At 40.8% G+C, this 14901-nt stretch overlaps 1 protein-coding gene across 1 annotated transcript in view; it reads left to right on the top strand.

The window, feature by feature from the left end:
* Positions 1 to 11346: 11346 nt before the first annotated feature.
* LOC306758751 (polyamine-transporting ATPase 13A3-like) overlaps positions 11347 to 14901 on the top strand; it is a gene marked incomplete at its 5' end in the record, with an annotated part of 42417 nt that continues 38862 nt past the window's right edge. Inside the window, 4 exons of the mRNA XM_079244131.1 lie at positions 11347 to 11400; positions 11703 to 11876; positions 12849 to 13028; positions 14317 to 14387. Of these exons, the coding sequence (XP_079100257.1) occupies positions 11347 to 11400; positions 11703 to 11876; positions 12849 to 13028; positions 14317 to 14387 (479 nt within the window). The remainder of the gene's footprint in view (positions 11401 to 11702; positions 11877 to 12848; positions 13029 to 14316; positions 14388 to 14901) is intronic.

Here is a 14901-nt window from a genome sequence, read left to right as displayed (position 1 = left end):
TTTCATACTCTATAACAAAAGAAATAATGGAAATATATATATTATATCAAATAAAATAAAGGGAACACTTTAACACAATGTAACTCCAAGTCAACCACACTTCTGTGAAATCTGTTGTCCACTTAGAAAGTAACACTGATTGACAATCAATTCCACATGCTGTTGTGCAAATGGAATAGACCACTGTTTCTGAAATGGGGGTAAGTGTACCCCTTGGGGTACTTTAAGGTATTCCAAGGGGTGCATGAAATTTTTTGAAAACATATCTTTTTATGTTTTCTTTAAAACATCCTTAAATTAAAAAAAAAAAAACATATTGTATAAATATTTAAAATATTTAGAATAATGTAAGTGTACATTTATAAACTGAATTTACATTTAGGATTAAACCATTTCATTCCTCCCAAAATCCCACATTCTGACACGAACCTCACAAACAAGCCAAATCCTACCTGTCAGTCACTGTCGCCTTGACAACGCAGACAACTGAGTCCTGGTTGAAGCAAAGAGATGTGCAAAACAATTGCCATAGTTTTGAACAATTAAAGTTTAATAAAAACAAACAAATGACAAAGTGCTGTATTTCTTAACCAAAACTACTTTGCAGTTGTTCAGCGGTACTTGGCTGGAAGAATATTTTACAAGGGGTACTGTGTTGCAAAAAGGTTGAGAACTGCTGGAATAGTGAAACAGGTGGAAATTATAGGCAATTGGCAAGACACACCCAATAAAGGAGTGGTTCTGCAGGTGGTGACCACAGACCACTTCTCAGTTCCGGTGCTTTCTGGCTGATGTTTTGGTCACTTTTGAATACTGGCGGTGCTTTCGCTCTAGTGGTAGCATGAGACGGAGTCTACAACCCACACAAGTGGCTCAGGTAGTGCAGCTCATCCAGGATGGCACATCAATGTCAGCTGTGGCAAGAAGGTTTGCTGTGTCTGTCAGCGTAGTGTCCAGAGCATGGAGGCGCTACCAGGAGACAGGTCAGTACATCAGGAGATGTGGAGGAGGCCGTGGGAGGGCAACAACTCAGCAGCAGGACTGCTACCTCCTTTGTGCAAGGAGGAACAGGAGGAGCACTGCCAGAGCCCTGCAGAATGAGCTCCAGCAGGCCACAAATGTGCATGTGTCTGCTCAAACAGTCAGAAACAGACTCCATGAGGGTGGTATGAGGGCCCAACGTCCACAGGTGGGGGTTGTGCTTACAGCCCAACACCGTGCAGGACGTTTGGCCAGAGAACACCAAGATTGGCAAATTCACCACTGGCGCCCTGAGCTCTTCACAGATGGAAGCAGGTTCACACTGAGCACATGTGACAGACGTGACAGAGTCTGGAGACGCCGTGGAGAACAACATCCTCCAGCAGGACCAGTTTGGCAGTGGGTCAGTAATGGTGTGGGGGGGCCTTTCTTTGGAGGGCCACACAGCCCTCCATGTGCTCGCCAGAGGTAACCTGACTGCCATTAGGTACCGAGATGAGATCCTCAGACCCCTTGTGGGACCATATGCTGGTGCGGTTGGCCCTGGGTTCCTCCTAATGCAAGACAATCCTAGACCTCATGTGGCTGGAGTGTGTCAGCAGTTCCTGCAACATGAAGGCATTGATGTTATGGACCGGCCCGCCCGTTCCCCAGACCTGAATCCAGCTGAGCACATCTGGGACATCACGTCTCGCTCCATCCACCAACGCCAAGTTGCACCACAGACTGTCCAGGAGTTGGCGGATGCTTTAGTCCAGGTCTGGGAGGAGATCCCTCAGGAGAACATCCACCGCCTCATCAGGAGCATGCCCAGGCGTTGCAGGGAGGTCATACAGGCACACGGAGGCCACACACACTACTGAGCCTCATTTTGACTTGTTTAAAGGACATCACATCAAAATTGGATCAGCCTGTAGTGTTTTTCCACTTTCATATAGAGTATAACTCCAAATCCAGACCTCCATGGGTTGATACATTTGATTATCATTGATAGTTTTTGTGTGATTTTGTTTTCAACACATTCAGCTATGGAAAGAACAAAGTATTTAATAAAATATTTCATTCATTCAGATCTACAACATGTTACTTTAGTGTTCCCTTTATTTTTTTGAGCAGTGAATGATTATATATATATATGTATATATATATATACGGCTCCAGTAACAGCCCACCTCATTACCATTCATATGCCAACACTCTCCCACCCTCAATGTTTATTTCCATCATCAGGTTGACGCCATATTTTATTGGGAATAATTGATCCTGGAAACTAAGCAAAAGGCTGGGATAGTCAAAGTTATTGAAGCTGATGGAATTCTCTCCAATGGCAGCAGTCTGGGTTAGCTGCTGGTGTATTTAACACCTTCCATGATGTCATCTTGTAATGTTTTTGCCAGTGACTTTGGCCCTTTGTGTTGAGTTAAAAGCTGTGAGGGCCAAATTACCCCCATCTCCCTTTTGTAAAGAATCCTTTGAAATAATTGCTGGATTGAGGTGGTGGTGCGTATCACCCCTTATCTTAGCGTATCTTATTCCATTTATTTTTTAAATTTATGTAAATTACTTTTGAAGTAATGTTGCAAACAGATGGACAGACAAACCAATGCCACTAAAACAATAACCATCTTGGCCGAGCGATTTAGTAAACTGATGACTGCCTGGGGAACTAAATTAGAAGCTAAAGTGATGCTGAGTAGTTTGGGTGATTAGCAGAGGTGTTATTCGGGTAAATATCTTGGGAAGCCATCTGCCCATGTTAATGATATTCACCTGTATCGATGGTCAGAGTTTCAAGAATCCAGGGATAGACTCCAAATTCAGCTTAAAAACCCATCAGTATCCCGAAAGAAGGGAAATCCAACATAGTTTATGTTAGCCGGACCTATACATTATTTCACACAAAGGCAGAGTCACAGGAGACACATAACTATAATGTGTTTAGTTTGGGTGCCAGTGCTTGTTAGGGTCTTTTAGTAGAGTTTGTCCATGTCGTCTTGCTACGCTACATGCTAGCATTGACGTTTTTAATGTGTAAACATGTTTTGCTCAGCACATATGTTCAAGTGAAGCACGTGTCTCCTCCTCTGTAGAGGGGGTTTAAGAAGAAGTTAAACTAAAACATTTTTAAAGCAGCTCTTATTTAATCCAAGCATTCTGTCTTTTTGGTCAGAGATTATCATCATGAAACATGTCGAACTGATTCCCATTCTTCCAGATAAACTGGGTCCAAATCTGTCAGCTCCTGGGGTCATTGTTGTTTTCAGCTCTTTTCATTGATTTCCTATTGGATTTAGGTTCTGGACTTTGGCTGGAACGCTCCAAAACTTTCATTTTCTTCTGTGGAATCTTTTATTTTGGTGATCTGGTCTCTGATCTGGGGTCAGTGTCGTGTTGAAAGAATGTTTTGGGCTAAAAGTGAATCTAGTATGTGGAACAGTTGGCTCCACCTTGGCAAAAGTTCCAGCTCCAGCTGATGAAAAGCAAGCATGAAACTGCCACCACCGTGCTTTACTGTAGATATGCTGTTCTTCTGGTGATACAAAGGTTTTTCTTTCGAAATGGTGTCAGAAAGTTCAGCCTTAGTCTTGTAATGTTCCTGCACTCAGGCAGAGGTCCCGGGGAAATGAATAAGGAGGCAAAAAGGTATTACGAACACAACCTTTATTTTGTACAGTTCATAAGGCAACCAATCTCAGACCTGTATGGGATTTGATAGTCAGATAGCAGTTTGTATTTGAGCCAGTCACTTGCTCCCTTTAGTGCACGGCCACAATGGGAGGAGCCACAAGGCAACGCCTCAAACCCACCCGCTCCACAACACGGCACTACAACAGAAGGTCCCCACTTTTACACCCACACAGCAAACTCACCAATACGGAGGGAACTCTTAGGACACCACCCATCCCTGGTCTCACCGTAGGGCAAGCAGCGGCAGCATCCAACTCCTAATTTAACAACTCCTACAAGGTCCAATACTGGGTGCAAGCAACACCATTAAAACTTTCCTACACTCACACAGCACATTCATACAATTTATAGAATTAAAAAGACTACTTAGCTTTCCCCTGGGTCCAGACCCTCCCACGGGGTCTGAGTTTTGGTGCTGGTCCGACGCAATTAGCTGTCACAGGCAGATACCCCAGGTGCTGCCACTCACCTAATCACCAGAGCAGCTCCCACTCACTGCAGTCTCAACAGACCAGAAAACAGTTTTCTGCATATTTTTGGGAAACTTGAGGTATTTTGTTTTTGTGGGTTGTTGCCATACTTGGATGTTTTAATTTGACAGAAAAGTGTTCCTTTCTCAACCCCAGCCATAGTCCTCATCTATGGAGAATACTGGAGGTTGTTGTCAATATGGGAGACGAGCACAACTTCCTGTGGCCTCTCACATCAGTTTTCATCTTTTTCATCAGTATCGGAAATCCATTTCTTTGTAATGTCCAATTTGTTCCATATTTCATGCCTTTTCAGACAGCTGTCTCTGATTTAGCCTGGCTGTTTTCAAGTAAGTCTACAGTATGAAGCCAGACCTAAACTTGGATTGCATCAGGATGGATTTTAGAAATGCAAAAAAGGAGTCAAACACAGTTTGCACCCTGGGAGAGGTGGGACTGGAGGAGGACAACAGAATTTATTACACTGGACATGCAAATAAGAGGCTGTATGAAGGGATGGACTTCATACTTTTATGAAGTTTAGATCTTGCAACATTCGAAGATGATTCTCCCATTCCACCACATCCCAAAGCTGCTCTGTTGGATGTAGATCTGGTGACTGTTGAGGCCGTTGGAGGACAGTGAACTCATGGCAGAATGGATCCATGTTTTAATGACAAGTCCAGCAAATTCTGATCCTACCTTCTGAGAGAGTGTGATGGGCCGAGCAGTAAAGAACAGTCAGGCACAGGTTTAAAGAAAAAAAAAAAATTAGTCGTTTTTATTATAACCCAACAGGAAGAAAAAGCTATTTTAACATAATGAATAAATGGGCCCATAAAAGAGGTCAACATAACAAACTATACGCAAAAAAACTTGTAACAGAAGTAACTCATGCACATAAAATGGAACAAACTGACCTAACAAATGACACACAAAGGGAAACTTAAATAGTGGCTGATCAGCCCAAACAAAAACAGACATAGCCACATAGACATAGACACAAAAGAACCTAACTAAACAAACAAAAGAAAATCCCCCCTTTATTGCAGCAAATGATCTGGTTCAATTAGCTGGCTCCACCCCGTGGCCACCTGATGGTTCACAGCCAAGGGACTGGAGCTGCTGAAACTCAAAGGGAAAAGAAAACAAATGAGTAAATCATACCACCACAACATACACAAAAATGCACGCTTTTTTAGAATAGTTGTGATGCTAAATTAAAATAATGTCTAACAAAATAATATTGGTCTGTAAATTAAATCCTTGTTAAACAAAATTAATCAAAGTGTATGTGTAGTACAAACTGATATACGGAGGTTTTCTTCCTGTTAAAAGGGAGCTTTTTCCTTCCCACTGTCCCCTCGTGCAGCTCAGGATGGGAGATTGGATACAAGTCATGATTTCATGCAATCAGTTGGTTTCTATTATAGGATATGTATGAATTGGCTTGAAATGATGTAAAGCGCCCTGTAACAACATTGTTGTGAAGTGGCGCTATACAAATAAAAATTGAATATGACCTATGTGTGTCGGTCGGCACAGCCATTACAGTGAGTCTGTGTAAACTGTAGCCCCAGTTTCCTGTTCTTACTGACAGGAGGGAACCCGGTGTGGTCTTCTGCTGCTGGAGACCATCTGCTTCCAGGCTGGACGTGTTGTGTGTTCAGACATGATGTTCTGCTTATCTTAGTTGGAACCAGTGCTTACAGTATTTAATTTCCTATCATCTTTCCAACCAGTCTGTCCAGTCTCCTCTGACAAGTCTGACATTTACATGTTTGACAAGCCCCTCTGGATGGTGATCAGAAGTAAACCGACTGTAGGAAACGAGGCAAGAGTGTTGTAAGCTAGCATGGGTTAAGGGTTTCATTAGTATAAATGGAGAAGAATAAGAAGACCAAACAGATTTCATTTCCAGATAAACCTAACAAAAATGCCAGGGACTAGTATTTAGCTAATTAACAAAACTGAGTCATATGACCCGAGGGCTAACAGGTAGACCCAACGCAGAACTTACACCATGGTCTACTATTTTCCCAATGGAATTACTCCTACATTCTTTTACGCAGCACTGATGCTCCATAATTCACACAAGAACCAACTTAAAAAAACTCAATTCTCACCAACCAAGATGGCCCTAACTACCCGACCTGCACCGTAACTTTGAAACTGTAATGTCAGCTGACAAAGAACAAACTGGTCGCCCAGTTCCAACATTTGCCTCTGGATTACACGTTTGATGGGCTTGAGTTTGTAGCGTGTCCCGATTCTCCAAAGAGGCAATGTGATCTGCCCCCTTTGCATCCTCATTCCACACTTCGGTTAAGCCTGCATCCATGCAGACTTTGCCGAATCATATTACCCACAATTCATTGCTGCATGTGACGTTTTGAACCAAAAAGGTGAGAATGTCGCAGAAATTTGAGTGCAAATTGATGGTGTAACCATCACTGTCCCAATCCCGCTGCTTCCTGTTGGGATTCCCCTCGATCCTCCCGGGCCTGTTGATTGGAATGACATCAGAAACACAGAATAAAGTTTTAAGACACAAACTTTGAAAGATTCCAATGAGCAGCTCTCCGCGGATACATCTGGAGGCTTAGCAGAACCAAGCCAGTTGAGTTTCCTCTCATTTATAGCCCTCAGAACAGCTTATTATTTTCTGCTATCCACAATCTCTCTCTCATGCACCAGAAACACACAGACACATCCTCCCCTGGTGACTCCCAGTTCTCTTTGTATCCAGCAGCTGCATGGTAAGAGTCACGGCGACCCACTCTCTCCACTCCCTGCACTCTTCAATTTTCTAACACATGCTTCATAAGTAAACAAGGAAATAAATATATGAGTTAATAAACGTTAAACTGTTAAAAATGTTTATATATATGCTTGTAATTTGTGAACTTTAAATCTTTTGTGCACTTCCACCAGGTGCACACTTCAGAGGGGACCGTAGTGTGTGTACTGGGACAGGGACACTCTGTGTATCTTGGTTGAAACCAGTGCTTTTTTTTCCATTCCTGATGTCTTTCCATCATCTCCAACCAGTCTGTCCATTCTCCTCTGACCTTGGACATCAACCAGACATTCTGGTTCAGACAACTGCTGCTCGCTGGATGTTTTCTCTTTCTCAGACCTTCTCTGGAAACACTGGAGATGGTTGTGTGTGAAAATCCCAGTAAACACTCAGACCAACAACCATGCTGCGTTCAAAGCCATTAAAACCCTTTCTTCTTCATTCTAATGCTCAGTTTGATCTTCATCAAGTCATCCTCACCATGTCTACATGATGACTAGATGTATTATGTTCCTGCCATGTGATTATAGAGATTCAACAGCATGTTCACATCGAATTTAACTTCATGACTTTTTATCAAAGCTTTTTTTTCCTGTTTGCTCTTGTTCCATTTATTTAATGTTATTTTAGTCTTTATTATCCTGCAACTAACACATTTCAAATCGTTTGCATGTCCAGATTTCAAATTAAATAATTTTTTATGCATCCTTAACAGAGTTTTAAGCGCTGCAGACTGAATACACGAGCTGCTAAAAGTATTTCAGACTTATTAATCCAAACTTCCCGACAGGAGTGTGGCGTGAAGAACTGTGGAAATGTCTTCCCACAGACTCGACAGGCGGTAAAATGTTGGGTAATGTCAGCAACCACGTCGTCTTTTGCGCACAAACCGCTGCAGGAGGAAGATTTGTTCCGACATGCAGAAATTCAGCCCAAAACTCGATGACCTCACATCCTGTTTGTCCACTTCCTTCTTTAATGCGCTGCCCTGGCTGTGTGTGTGTGTGTGTGTGTTGTGGCCACACATTCTCTCAGGACACACGCTGGAAGATCTGCAGAGGGCATCCGAGCGAAGCCTCGCGCACAGCTATGCGGCGTTTGATGTGCGGAGGAGGCCTCGCGGTAAGTCGCCGCTGCGCGTGTTTCTGCGCCGACTTTACCCGCAAATTTCTGCGTTTCTAAAGCGATTTAAAGAGACGTTTTAAATGTCAAACAGGTCGGAAACTTTAGAGGGAGTCCTCAGACTTCGTGTCAACTTGATAAAAGTTACAGACTGTTGCAAATGTTTTCACATCCACTGTTTGGTTGTGCAAGAGACGAGACCATGTTTCACTAAAACCTTTTCCACTCTGGTGCAAAAGCAATGTGGTGTAAACCACTCTTTCCATTCACATCTTTTACATTTGGGTCTGAATTATCTTGTTTTATGGACTCTCATTCTTTAGAAACGTTATGTAATGATTGCTGACTTAAAATCTGCTTATATTTGACATGAACCTGCTGAACAAAGTGCAGTTTAACACTGCTGGAGTCTGGTCTGTTTTACAAGGTTTTACAAGGCTTGGCATTCTTACTTTCTTAGTTTTGGATTAGTTAATTCATCGGTTAAGGCATGCTGGGGTACACTAGAGGACCTGCATGTGTAGGGAACGGTGTTCATGCTGATACAAGGTGGAGTAAAGTAAATTACAATGAAGAAAATATTAATATAAAATATGCCCTGCAGTATTCTTTCAGTGAATCCCTGAGACTCAACTGTGATGTTTATTTGGGAAATTATAAGCAAGCTAAATAAAGCTGCAGAATTTGTCCTGGTGGTTGAGACAGAAACTTCAGTCAGGTGTTACTATATTTAGAAAATAACAATGTGCACTTGGTACAAAGGTTTTTATGTATTGCCACCTCACCTGTCTTCCTGTAGTGCATCATTGCTTAACACATTTAGTTACTGTAATTGCACACGTTTTAGTCAGTAAAATCTCAGTAGATCGAAAGTAAAAAAAAAAAAACAGTCTTATCATGGATGCAGAAATCTTGTTAAGATTTCTGCATCCATAAGAGGTTCTTGTTAAAGAACATGTGGAATTGTTTCTATTTTCTTTGTTCTTACAATGTCTGATTTTAACTTTGTGATTAAAATGAAGATTTTTAAAGGTGTGGTGCATAACTGATAAAGTAATACCTCCACCTGCTGTAATACCTCAGTTATTATTACTAATTAGTAACAATATTTGGTTTACACTAAATAGGAGTAAAGTTTACACCAAATCCTGTTTTGATGTCCACAAATGGATTATTCATTTTACTTTTACATGATATATATCAAGATTTTAAAGCCACACTACATAACTTTCCAACCTTAAAACTATTTTTTCTGCATCATTTCGATGGTACAGTGATACATATTATGTACATTCCTCAAGTTGTTGTCGCCCTGCAGGGTCCTGAGGCTGAGAATCAACTCTGCACAACTTTTTTATGTCTGTGTTTCTCTATATGGCACCACAAGAGATAAAATGTGAGTCAACATCAGACTGACTTTTAATGGCTGGAGAGATCTCAGAGAAGGGGCAGGATGCAAGATGGATGCTGAATTAGCAGCATTAGTGGGCGCTTCAGTGGGAAAACCTGTCTAGGTTCAGCTGTGCTTCTTCAATGTGAGAGTTACTGACATCTAGTTGTATAGTTGGGATGGATGGTGGCTGTCAGTGGTCAAAATTCATCTTATGTACACTTTTCATACAGATGTATGAATAGTGAATGAATATAAATAAAATTATTTTTGGTTTAAGGCATTACTTTTTCCAAACAGTGTTTTCACACCTATCTGACAAAGCAGGTCCTGTGACTTGAGAATTCAGAAAGTTGTCACGTCACACGCAGTTATTTGTCCATTCAGAGACACCGTAGTAAAACTATTTTATTTAAATTGTAGCCATTGATAGTGGCGAACTAAGTGCTTTTCCCATCTTTACCGCTAGATGTCAATAGTTGCATGTCCATAAACTTTTTTATTTTAAATATAAGAGATAAGTTTTGACAACAACTGCGATTTGCGGGTGTTTCCATTGAACAGTGTTTAACGCATAAGCCTTTGTTCTTGTAAAATCTCGTTTGGGTGATGAGATCTTGCGAGAATTACGGCTTATGCAAGATAGTCACGTAGTGGTATTTTGAGGTTTTCAACTTCCTGCCAAAAATTTGCTACGGCCTTTTGAAGCTTTTCTCCATCACTTTCTTTTCTAAAACTCTGAAATTCGCTGTTTGTTCCACACCGCGTCATCTTTACCGGAAACGAACTGGTCACGACCCCCCACGTCACCTCTAGGGACACATAAATACGAAAAAAGTGTTTCCATTACATTTTTGGGATACATTTCTATATAAAAACATCTGAAAAACCACCTCTTGAGGGCGTAAAAGGTTTTTAGCAATATTTGAGACTTTCCATTAGCGTTTTTTTTCATGCGATTTTTAGTTTTTGCGCAATTCTAAGTGTAATGGAAACGTACTTAGTAACTCTGACACACAGTACTTTTTAAAGAAGCAGCTTTTACAACTGAGGTACCCCCAAAAACGGCCAAGTCAGCATCCGTCTTATGTCCTGTCTCTTCTCTTGAGCTCTATCCAGCCAGTAAAAGTCTGATGTGTCACATTCTCTCTTTTCTTCTCTTCCTCCGCTAATTTTTTCTTGGGTTTCTTCACTGATTTAAAACAGCCAGTGTGTTGATATCCAGTTGCTGGTATGTGACGCGGCACTCTGAAGTGGAAAAACTACTGTAATGTGATTCTCCAGGCTTGAAGAAAAAGGTGTGAAATGTGGCTTCTCAGTCTCGGAACGCTGCATGGCAACGACAGTTCAAGGAATGTACATTATAAATGTCACTGTACCATCAAAATGAGCTGGAAACAAATAGTTTTAAGGTCAGAATGAGACATAGTGCTACTTTAAAGCTCAATAAACAGAAAAATGGCCCAGTCTCTTTGGTTAGATGTCATTTATTTCAATTAAATGTCTGAATAAGTTCAGGAATAAGATCATATTTTCATATTTTGGTTGATTCTTTTTTTATAGATTGATATAGATATTAGTAAATTCAGCTGTGATATTGTTTTATGTTCGCTGGATCCTGAGTTGGTGCTAAAATTCCCTCTGAAAATGTGTGATCCCAGCAAACATGGAATCGAAACCGTGATTTACAGCCTTAGTTTATCAGTTTACAATAACCACATAAGTGGTTATATTTCTTAGACAAGAAAAGTTTCTCAAGTTAATCTGAATGGCATAACTGAGCTTTCTTTCACCAGATGCTTTAGTTCCAGTTTTATTTATGTGCAGAATTTTGTAGTTGACTTAAATAAATGTTCATCTTCATCACATTTCTTTGCAGTTGTTGCACTGACAGGATGAAATCAAACGGAGAGGTGAAGACCATTAACCAGGGCTTGGAGGATGAGATGGTGAATATTGATCCCACTGGTCCATTTTTCCCCTCATTAACCTGTAATCTTGTGGTTTGTGGATGATAAGATCAACATTTAGTGGCTCTATTGTTAAACAAGGATGCAGCTTGTGATTTTTAGCTGTTTGTGGTTTCAGGTTATTGATCATTTAAACTGTAAAAAAAAAAACAAGATTAAATTAAAGGTAAAGATTGTACTTGAATTATTCTAAGTGCTATTAATCACCGCATGTCGTCATGAATACACCACCTGTGTGTATTTAACCCGTTGATGAGCTGACATGGGTTTGTGGTGTGCAGGAGGTGTGGGGGTACCGGCCCTGTCTGTGGAAGATGATCCTGGTGGGTGTGGGTGCTGTTTGCTCTGGTGGTCTCCTTCTTCTGCTGCTCTACTGGATGCCTGAGTGGGGCGTCAAGGGCACATGCACACACACGTCGCTAAGGGATGCACACACGCTGCTGCTCAGGACAACGGTAGGAAAACAGCACAACACGCAACTGTTATATTTAACTCTAACTGTAGAAAATGAAATGATGCAGTAAATTATTATTTAAAGGGATGCTGCTTCAGCAGAGATTTAAATTTTAATTTTGCAGCTATACACAAATGCTTCACTGCTTAAAGTGGAACTATTCTGTGCATTTCAGGCTAATTTATTTTTTATTTCTGAGCCCAGGACTGGGATTGATCGAGTTATTAGCCCCAAATGGCTTCATTTACTTCAGACCGACCCTCTCCGTAGGCTGTCAGATCAGCCTGCGGGCAAAACGAGTGGATTGAGACTCTTCCGCATTAAGCCCCGCCTCCCGCCACTGCACTACATCGGGAGCGCGCACCGCAACTGCTTTCGCCGTCATTGTAACATCTCATAAACAGAAGGATTAGGCTCATATGAACTCAATAAAAAAACAAAATACAATGTCAACACATAGCATACAGCCCTACATGTTGGAACCTGAATCAGACCCTGAAGACGAAGTGGAAAACAGCAACCCACAGCAACGAATGCAGCAGGATGTCTCTCTTTGGTAAACTCACCAGCCATCGTTGGAAATAACTTTATCCCACGTTTTCCACCTGCCTGATGTATTTGTACATGCCCTTGTTAACCAGTAGAAGGTAACCAATCACCGAACCTTATCCCCCGGGACGTCACAAGGATTTCCAAGTAGAAAAAACTCTCTAAAACAACGCGTTTTTTGTCGCCATGGAAACCGAACAGCGAGAGTGCTGGAACTCAAACTCAAACTCAAACATGCGTTTAGGTGATAAAAAACAGTGTCGTTCACATGTCTGATGAGGATTCAACACTGTAACACTGTAGAAAGCTCAGAAAACTCCAAATACCATAATAGCACCCCTTTAAATTCTTTATTGGAAAATTAAGGAATAACTTCGACTTTCATGTCAGCTACAAATTTTAATCATCAAAGTGTTTGTTGCAGGACGAGTTCAGGCAGTGGTTTCGAGCCAGAGTGCATGTGATGGTTGCTCCAGGATGGAAACCCTTTGATGATTTTGATCTGGAGCCCAAAACTCAGCTGCTGAAAGAAGAAGGAGATGGCGACTTCTGGTCTGTTCAGGAGGGGCACCTCAGGAAGTTTCCTCATAATCTGCATGTTCAGGTGGGAAAGAACCGTATCTATCTATCTATATATCTATCTATCTATCCATCTATCCATCTATCCATCCATCCATCCATCCAGCCAACCAGCCAGCCGTTTGCTAGCAGCTAGCTACCTAGCTAGGGCAATGTTGATTCTCTGCCTGAGGACCCTGAAAGACAATGACAGCTCTAGGAATGTACATAATAAGTGTCACTGTACCATAAAAATAAGTCAACAACAGAGTTTTAAGTTTTTAAAAGTTGTGTAGTGTTGCTTTAGGGTGTTCATATGTCATGTAAACGTTTACTAAAATAATATTTTTGGATTTCATAAAGGGATTTAGTGTAGACTTTGTTTCTATTTAGTCTCAAAACAAACATTGTTACTAATCAACAATAAAAATGTTTGGTACCAATAACACCTTAAAATATAATCAAATTTCACTTAAAAAGGACTTTCATACATGAGTATGAAAAGTGCACATAAGATGAATTTTGACCACTGACAGCCACCATCCATCCCAACTATACAACTAGATGTCAGTAACTCTCACATTGAAGAAGCACAGCTGAACCTAGACAGGTTTTCCCACTGAAGCGCCCACTAATGCTGCTAATTCAGCATCCATCTTGCATCCTGCCTCTTCTCTGAGATCTCTCCAGCCAGTAAAAGTCAGTCTGATGTTGACTCACATTTTATCTCTTGTGGTGCCATATAGAGAAACACAGACATAAAAAAGTTGTGCAGAGTTGATTCTCAGCCTCGGGACCCTGCAGGGCGACAACAACTTGAGGAATGTACATAATATGTATCACTGTACCATCGAAATGATGCAGAAAAAATAGTTTTAAGGTTGGAAAGTTATGTAGTGTGGCTTTAAAATCTTCATGTATCATGTAAAAGTAAAATGAAACTCCATTTGTGGACATCAAAACAGGATTTGGTGTAAACTTTACTCCTATTTAGTGTAAACCAAATATTGTTACTAATTAGTAATAATAACTGAGGTATTACAGCAGGTGGAGGTATTACTTTATCACAGTTATGCACCACACCTTTAAAAATCTTCATTTTAATCACAAAGTTAAAATCAGACATTGTAAGAACAAAGAAAATAGAAACAATTCCACATGTTCTTTATCAAGAACTTCTAACAGATGATTTCTGCATCCACGATAAGTCTGTGTTTTTTACTTTGGATTTATGTAAAGTATAGATGTAGATCAATACGTGATTTCTTTTTCCAGCAGATTTATATGTGGAAAAACACACATTACCACAGATTTCCTCCATCTCCCCTGTACAGATCCACTACTTCACCCACCACAACATGAGATACTACTGGAACGATGTGATCCAGAACTTTGAGTTTTATCAGTAAGTGTTCCATGAAAATCACTTGTTTGAAGCCAAAATGTGATTTAATCTAGCGTAGAGGTCCGTTAGTAAAGCTGGGGGAAGTACACTATGGTAGACTTTTGTGATTGGTCAGTTTGTGATTACTTGTTTTCAAATTTCTGTATCTTCTCGCTGCATCTGTGAGGTACCTGCCTTTTTTTTTATATGTTTGTGCTGTAAATCTTTTCAAAGAAGAATGATTTCTTCTCACCATCAGCAGCTACACCACACACAGAGGCTGTGCGTGGTGTAAACCCTGGTGTAAATCCAGCTTTACACCAGGGTTGCCCAGATTTTTCCTGGTTGATTGGGCAGACAGTTTCAAGAAAATTCACAGATTTCCGTGGTTTGGTTTGCCTTCACATTGCACTTCATTCATCTGCACTTTATTCAAGATAAATTGTCTGAACAATGTCACACAGTTACAACAAATGCTCCCAAACCAGCAAGAATCAGGATTGAAACTCGGTGCAGTTAGGGTATAACAGAGCAA

Source organism: Telmatherina bonti (genome assembly GCF_933228915.1).
Source record: "Telmatherina bonti genome assembly, chromosome: 7".
Lineage (NCBI taxonomy): Eukaryota > Metazoa > Chordata > Actinopteri > Atheriniformes > Telmatherinidae > Telmatherina > Telmatherina bonti.
Note: the sequence above shows the minus strand (reverse complement) of the source record. Positions and strands in the feature narration are given on the sequence as shown.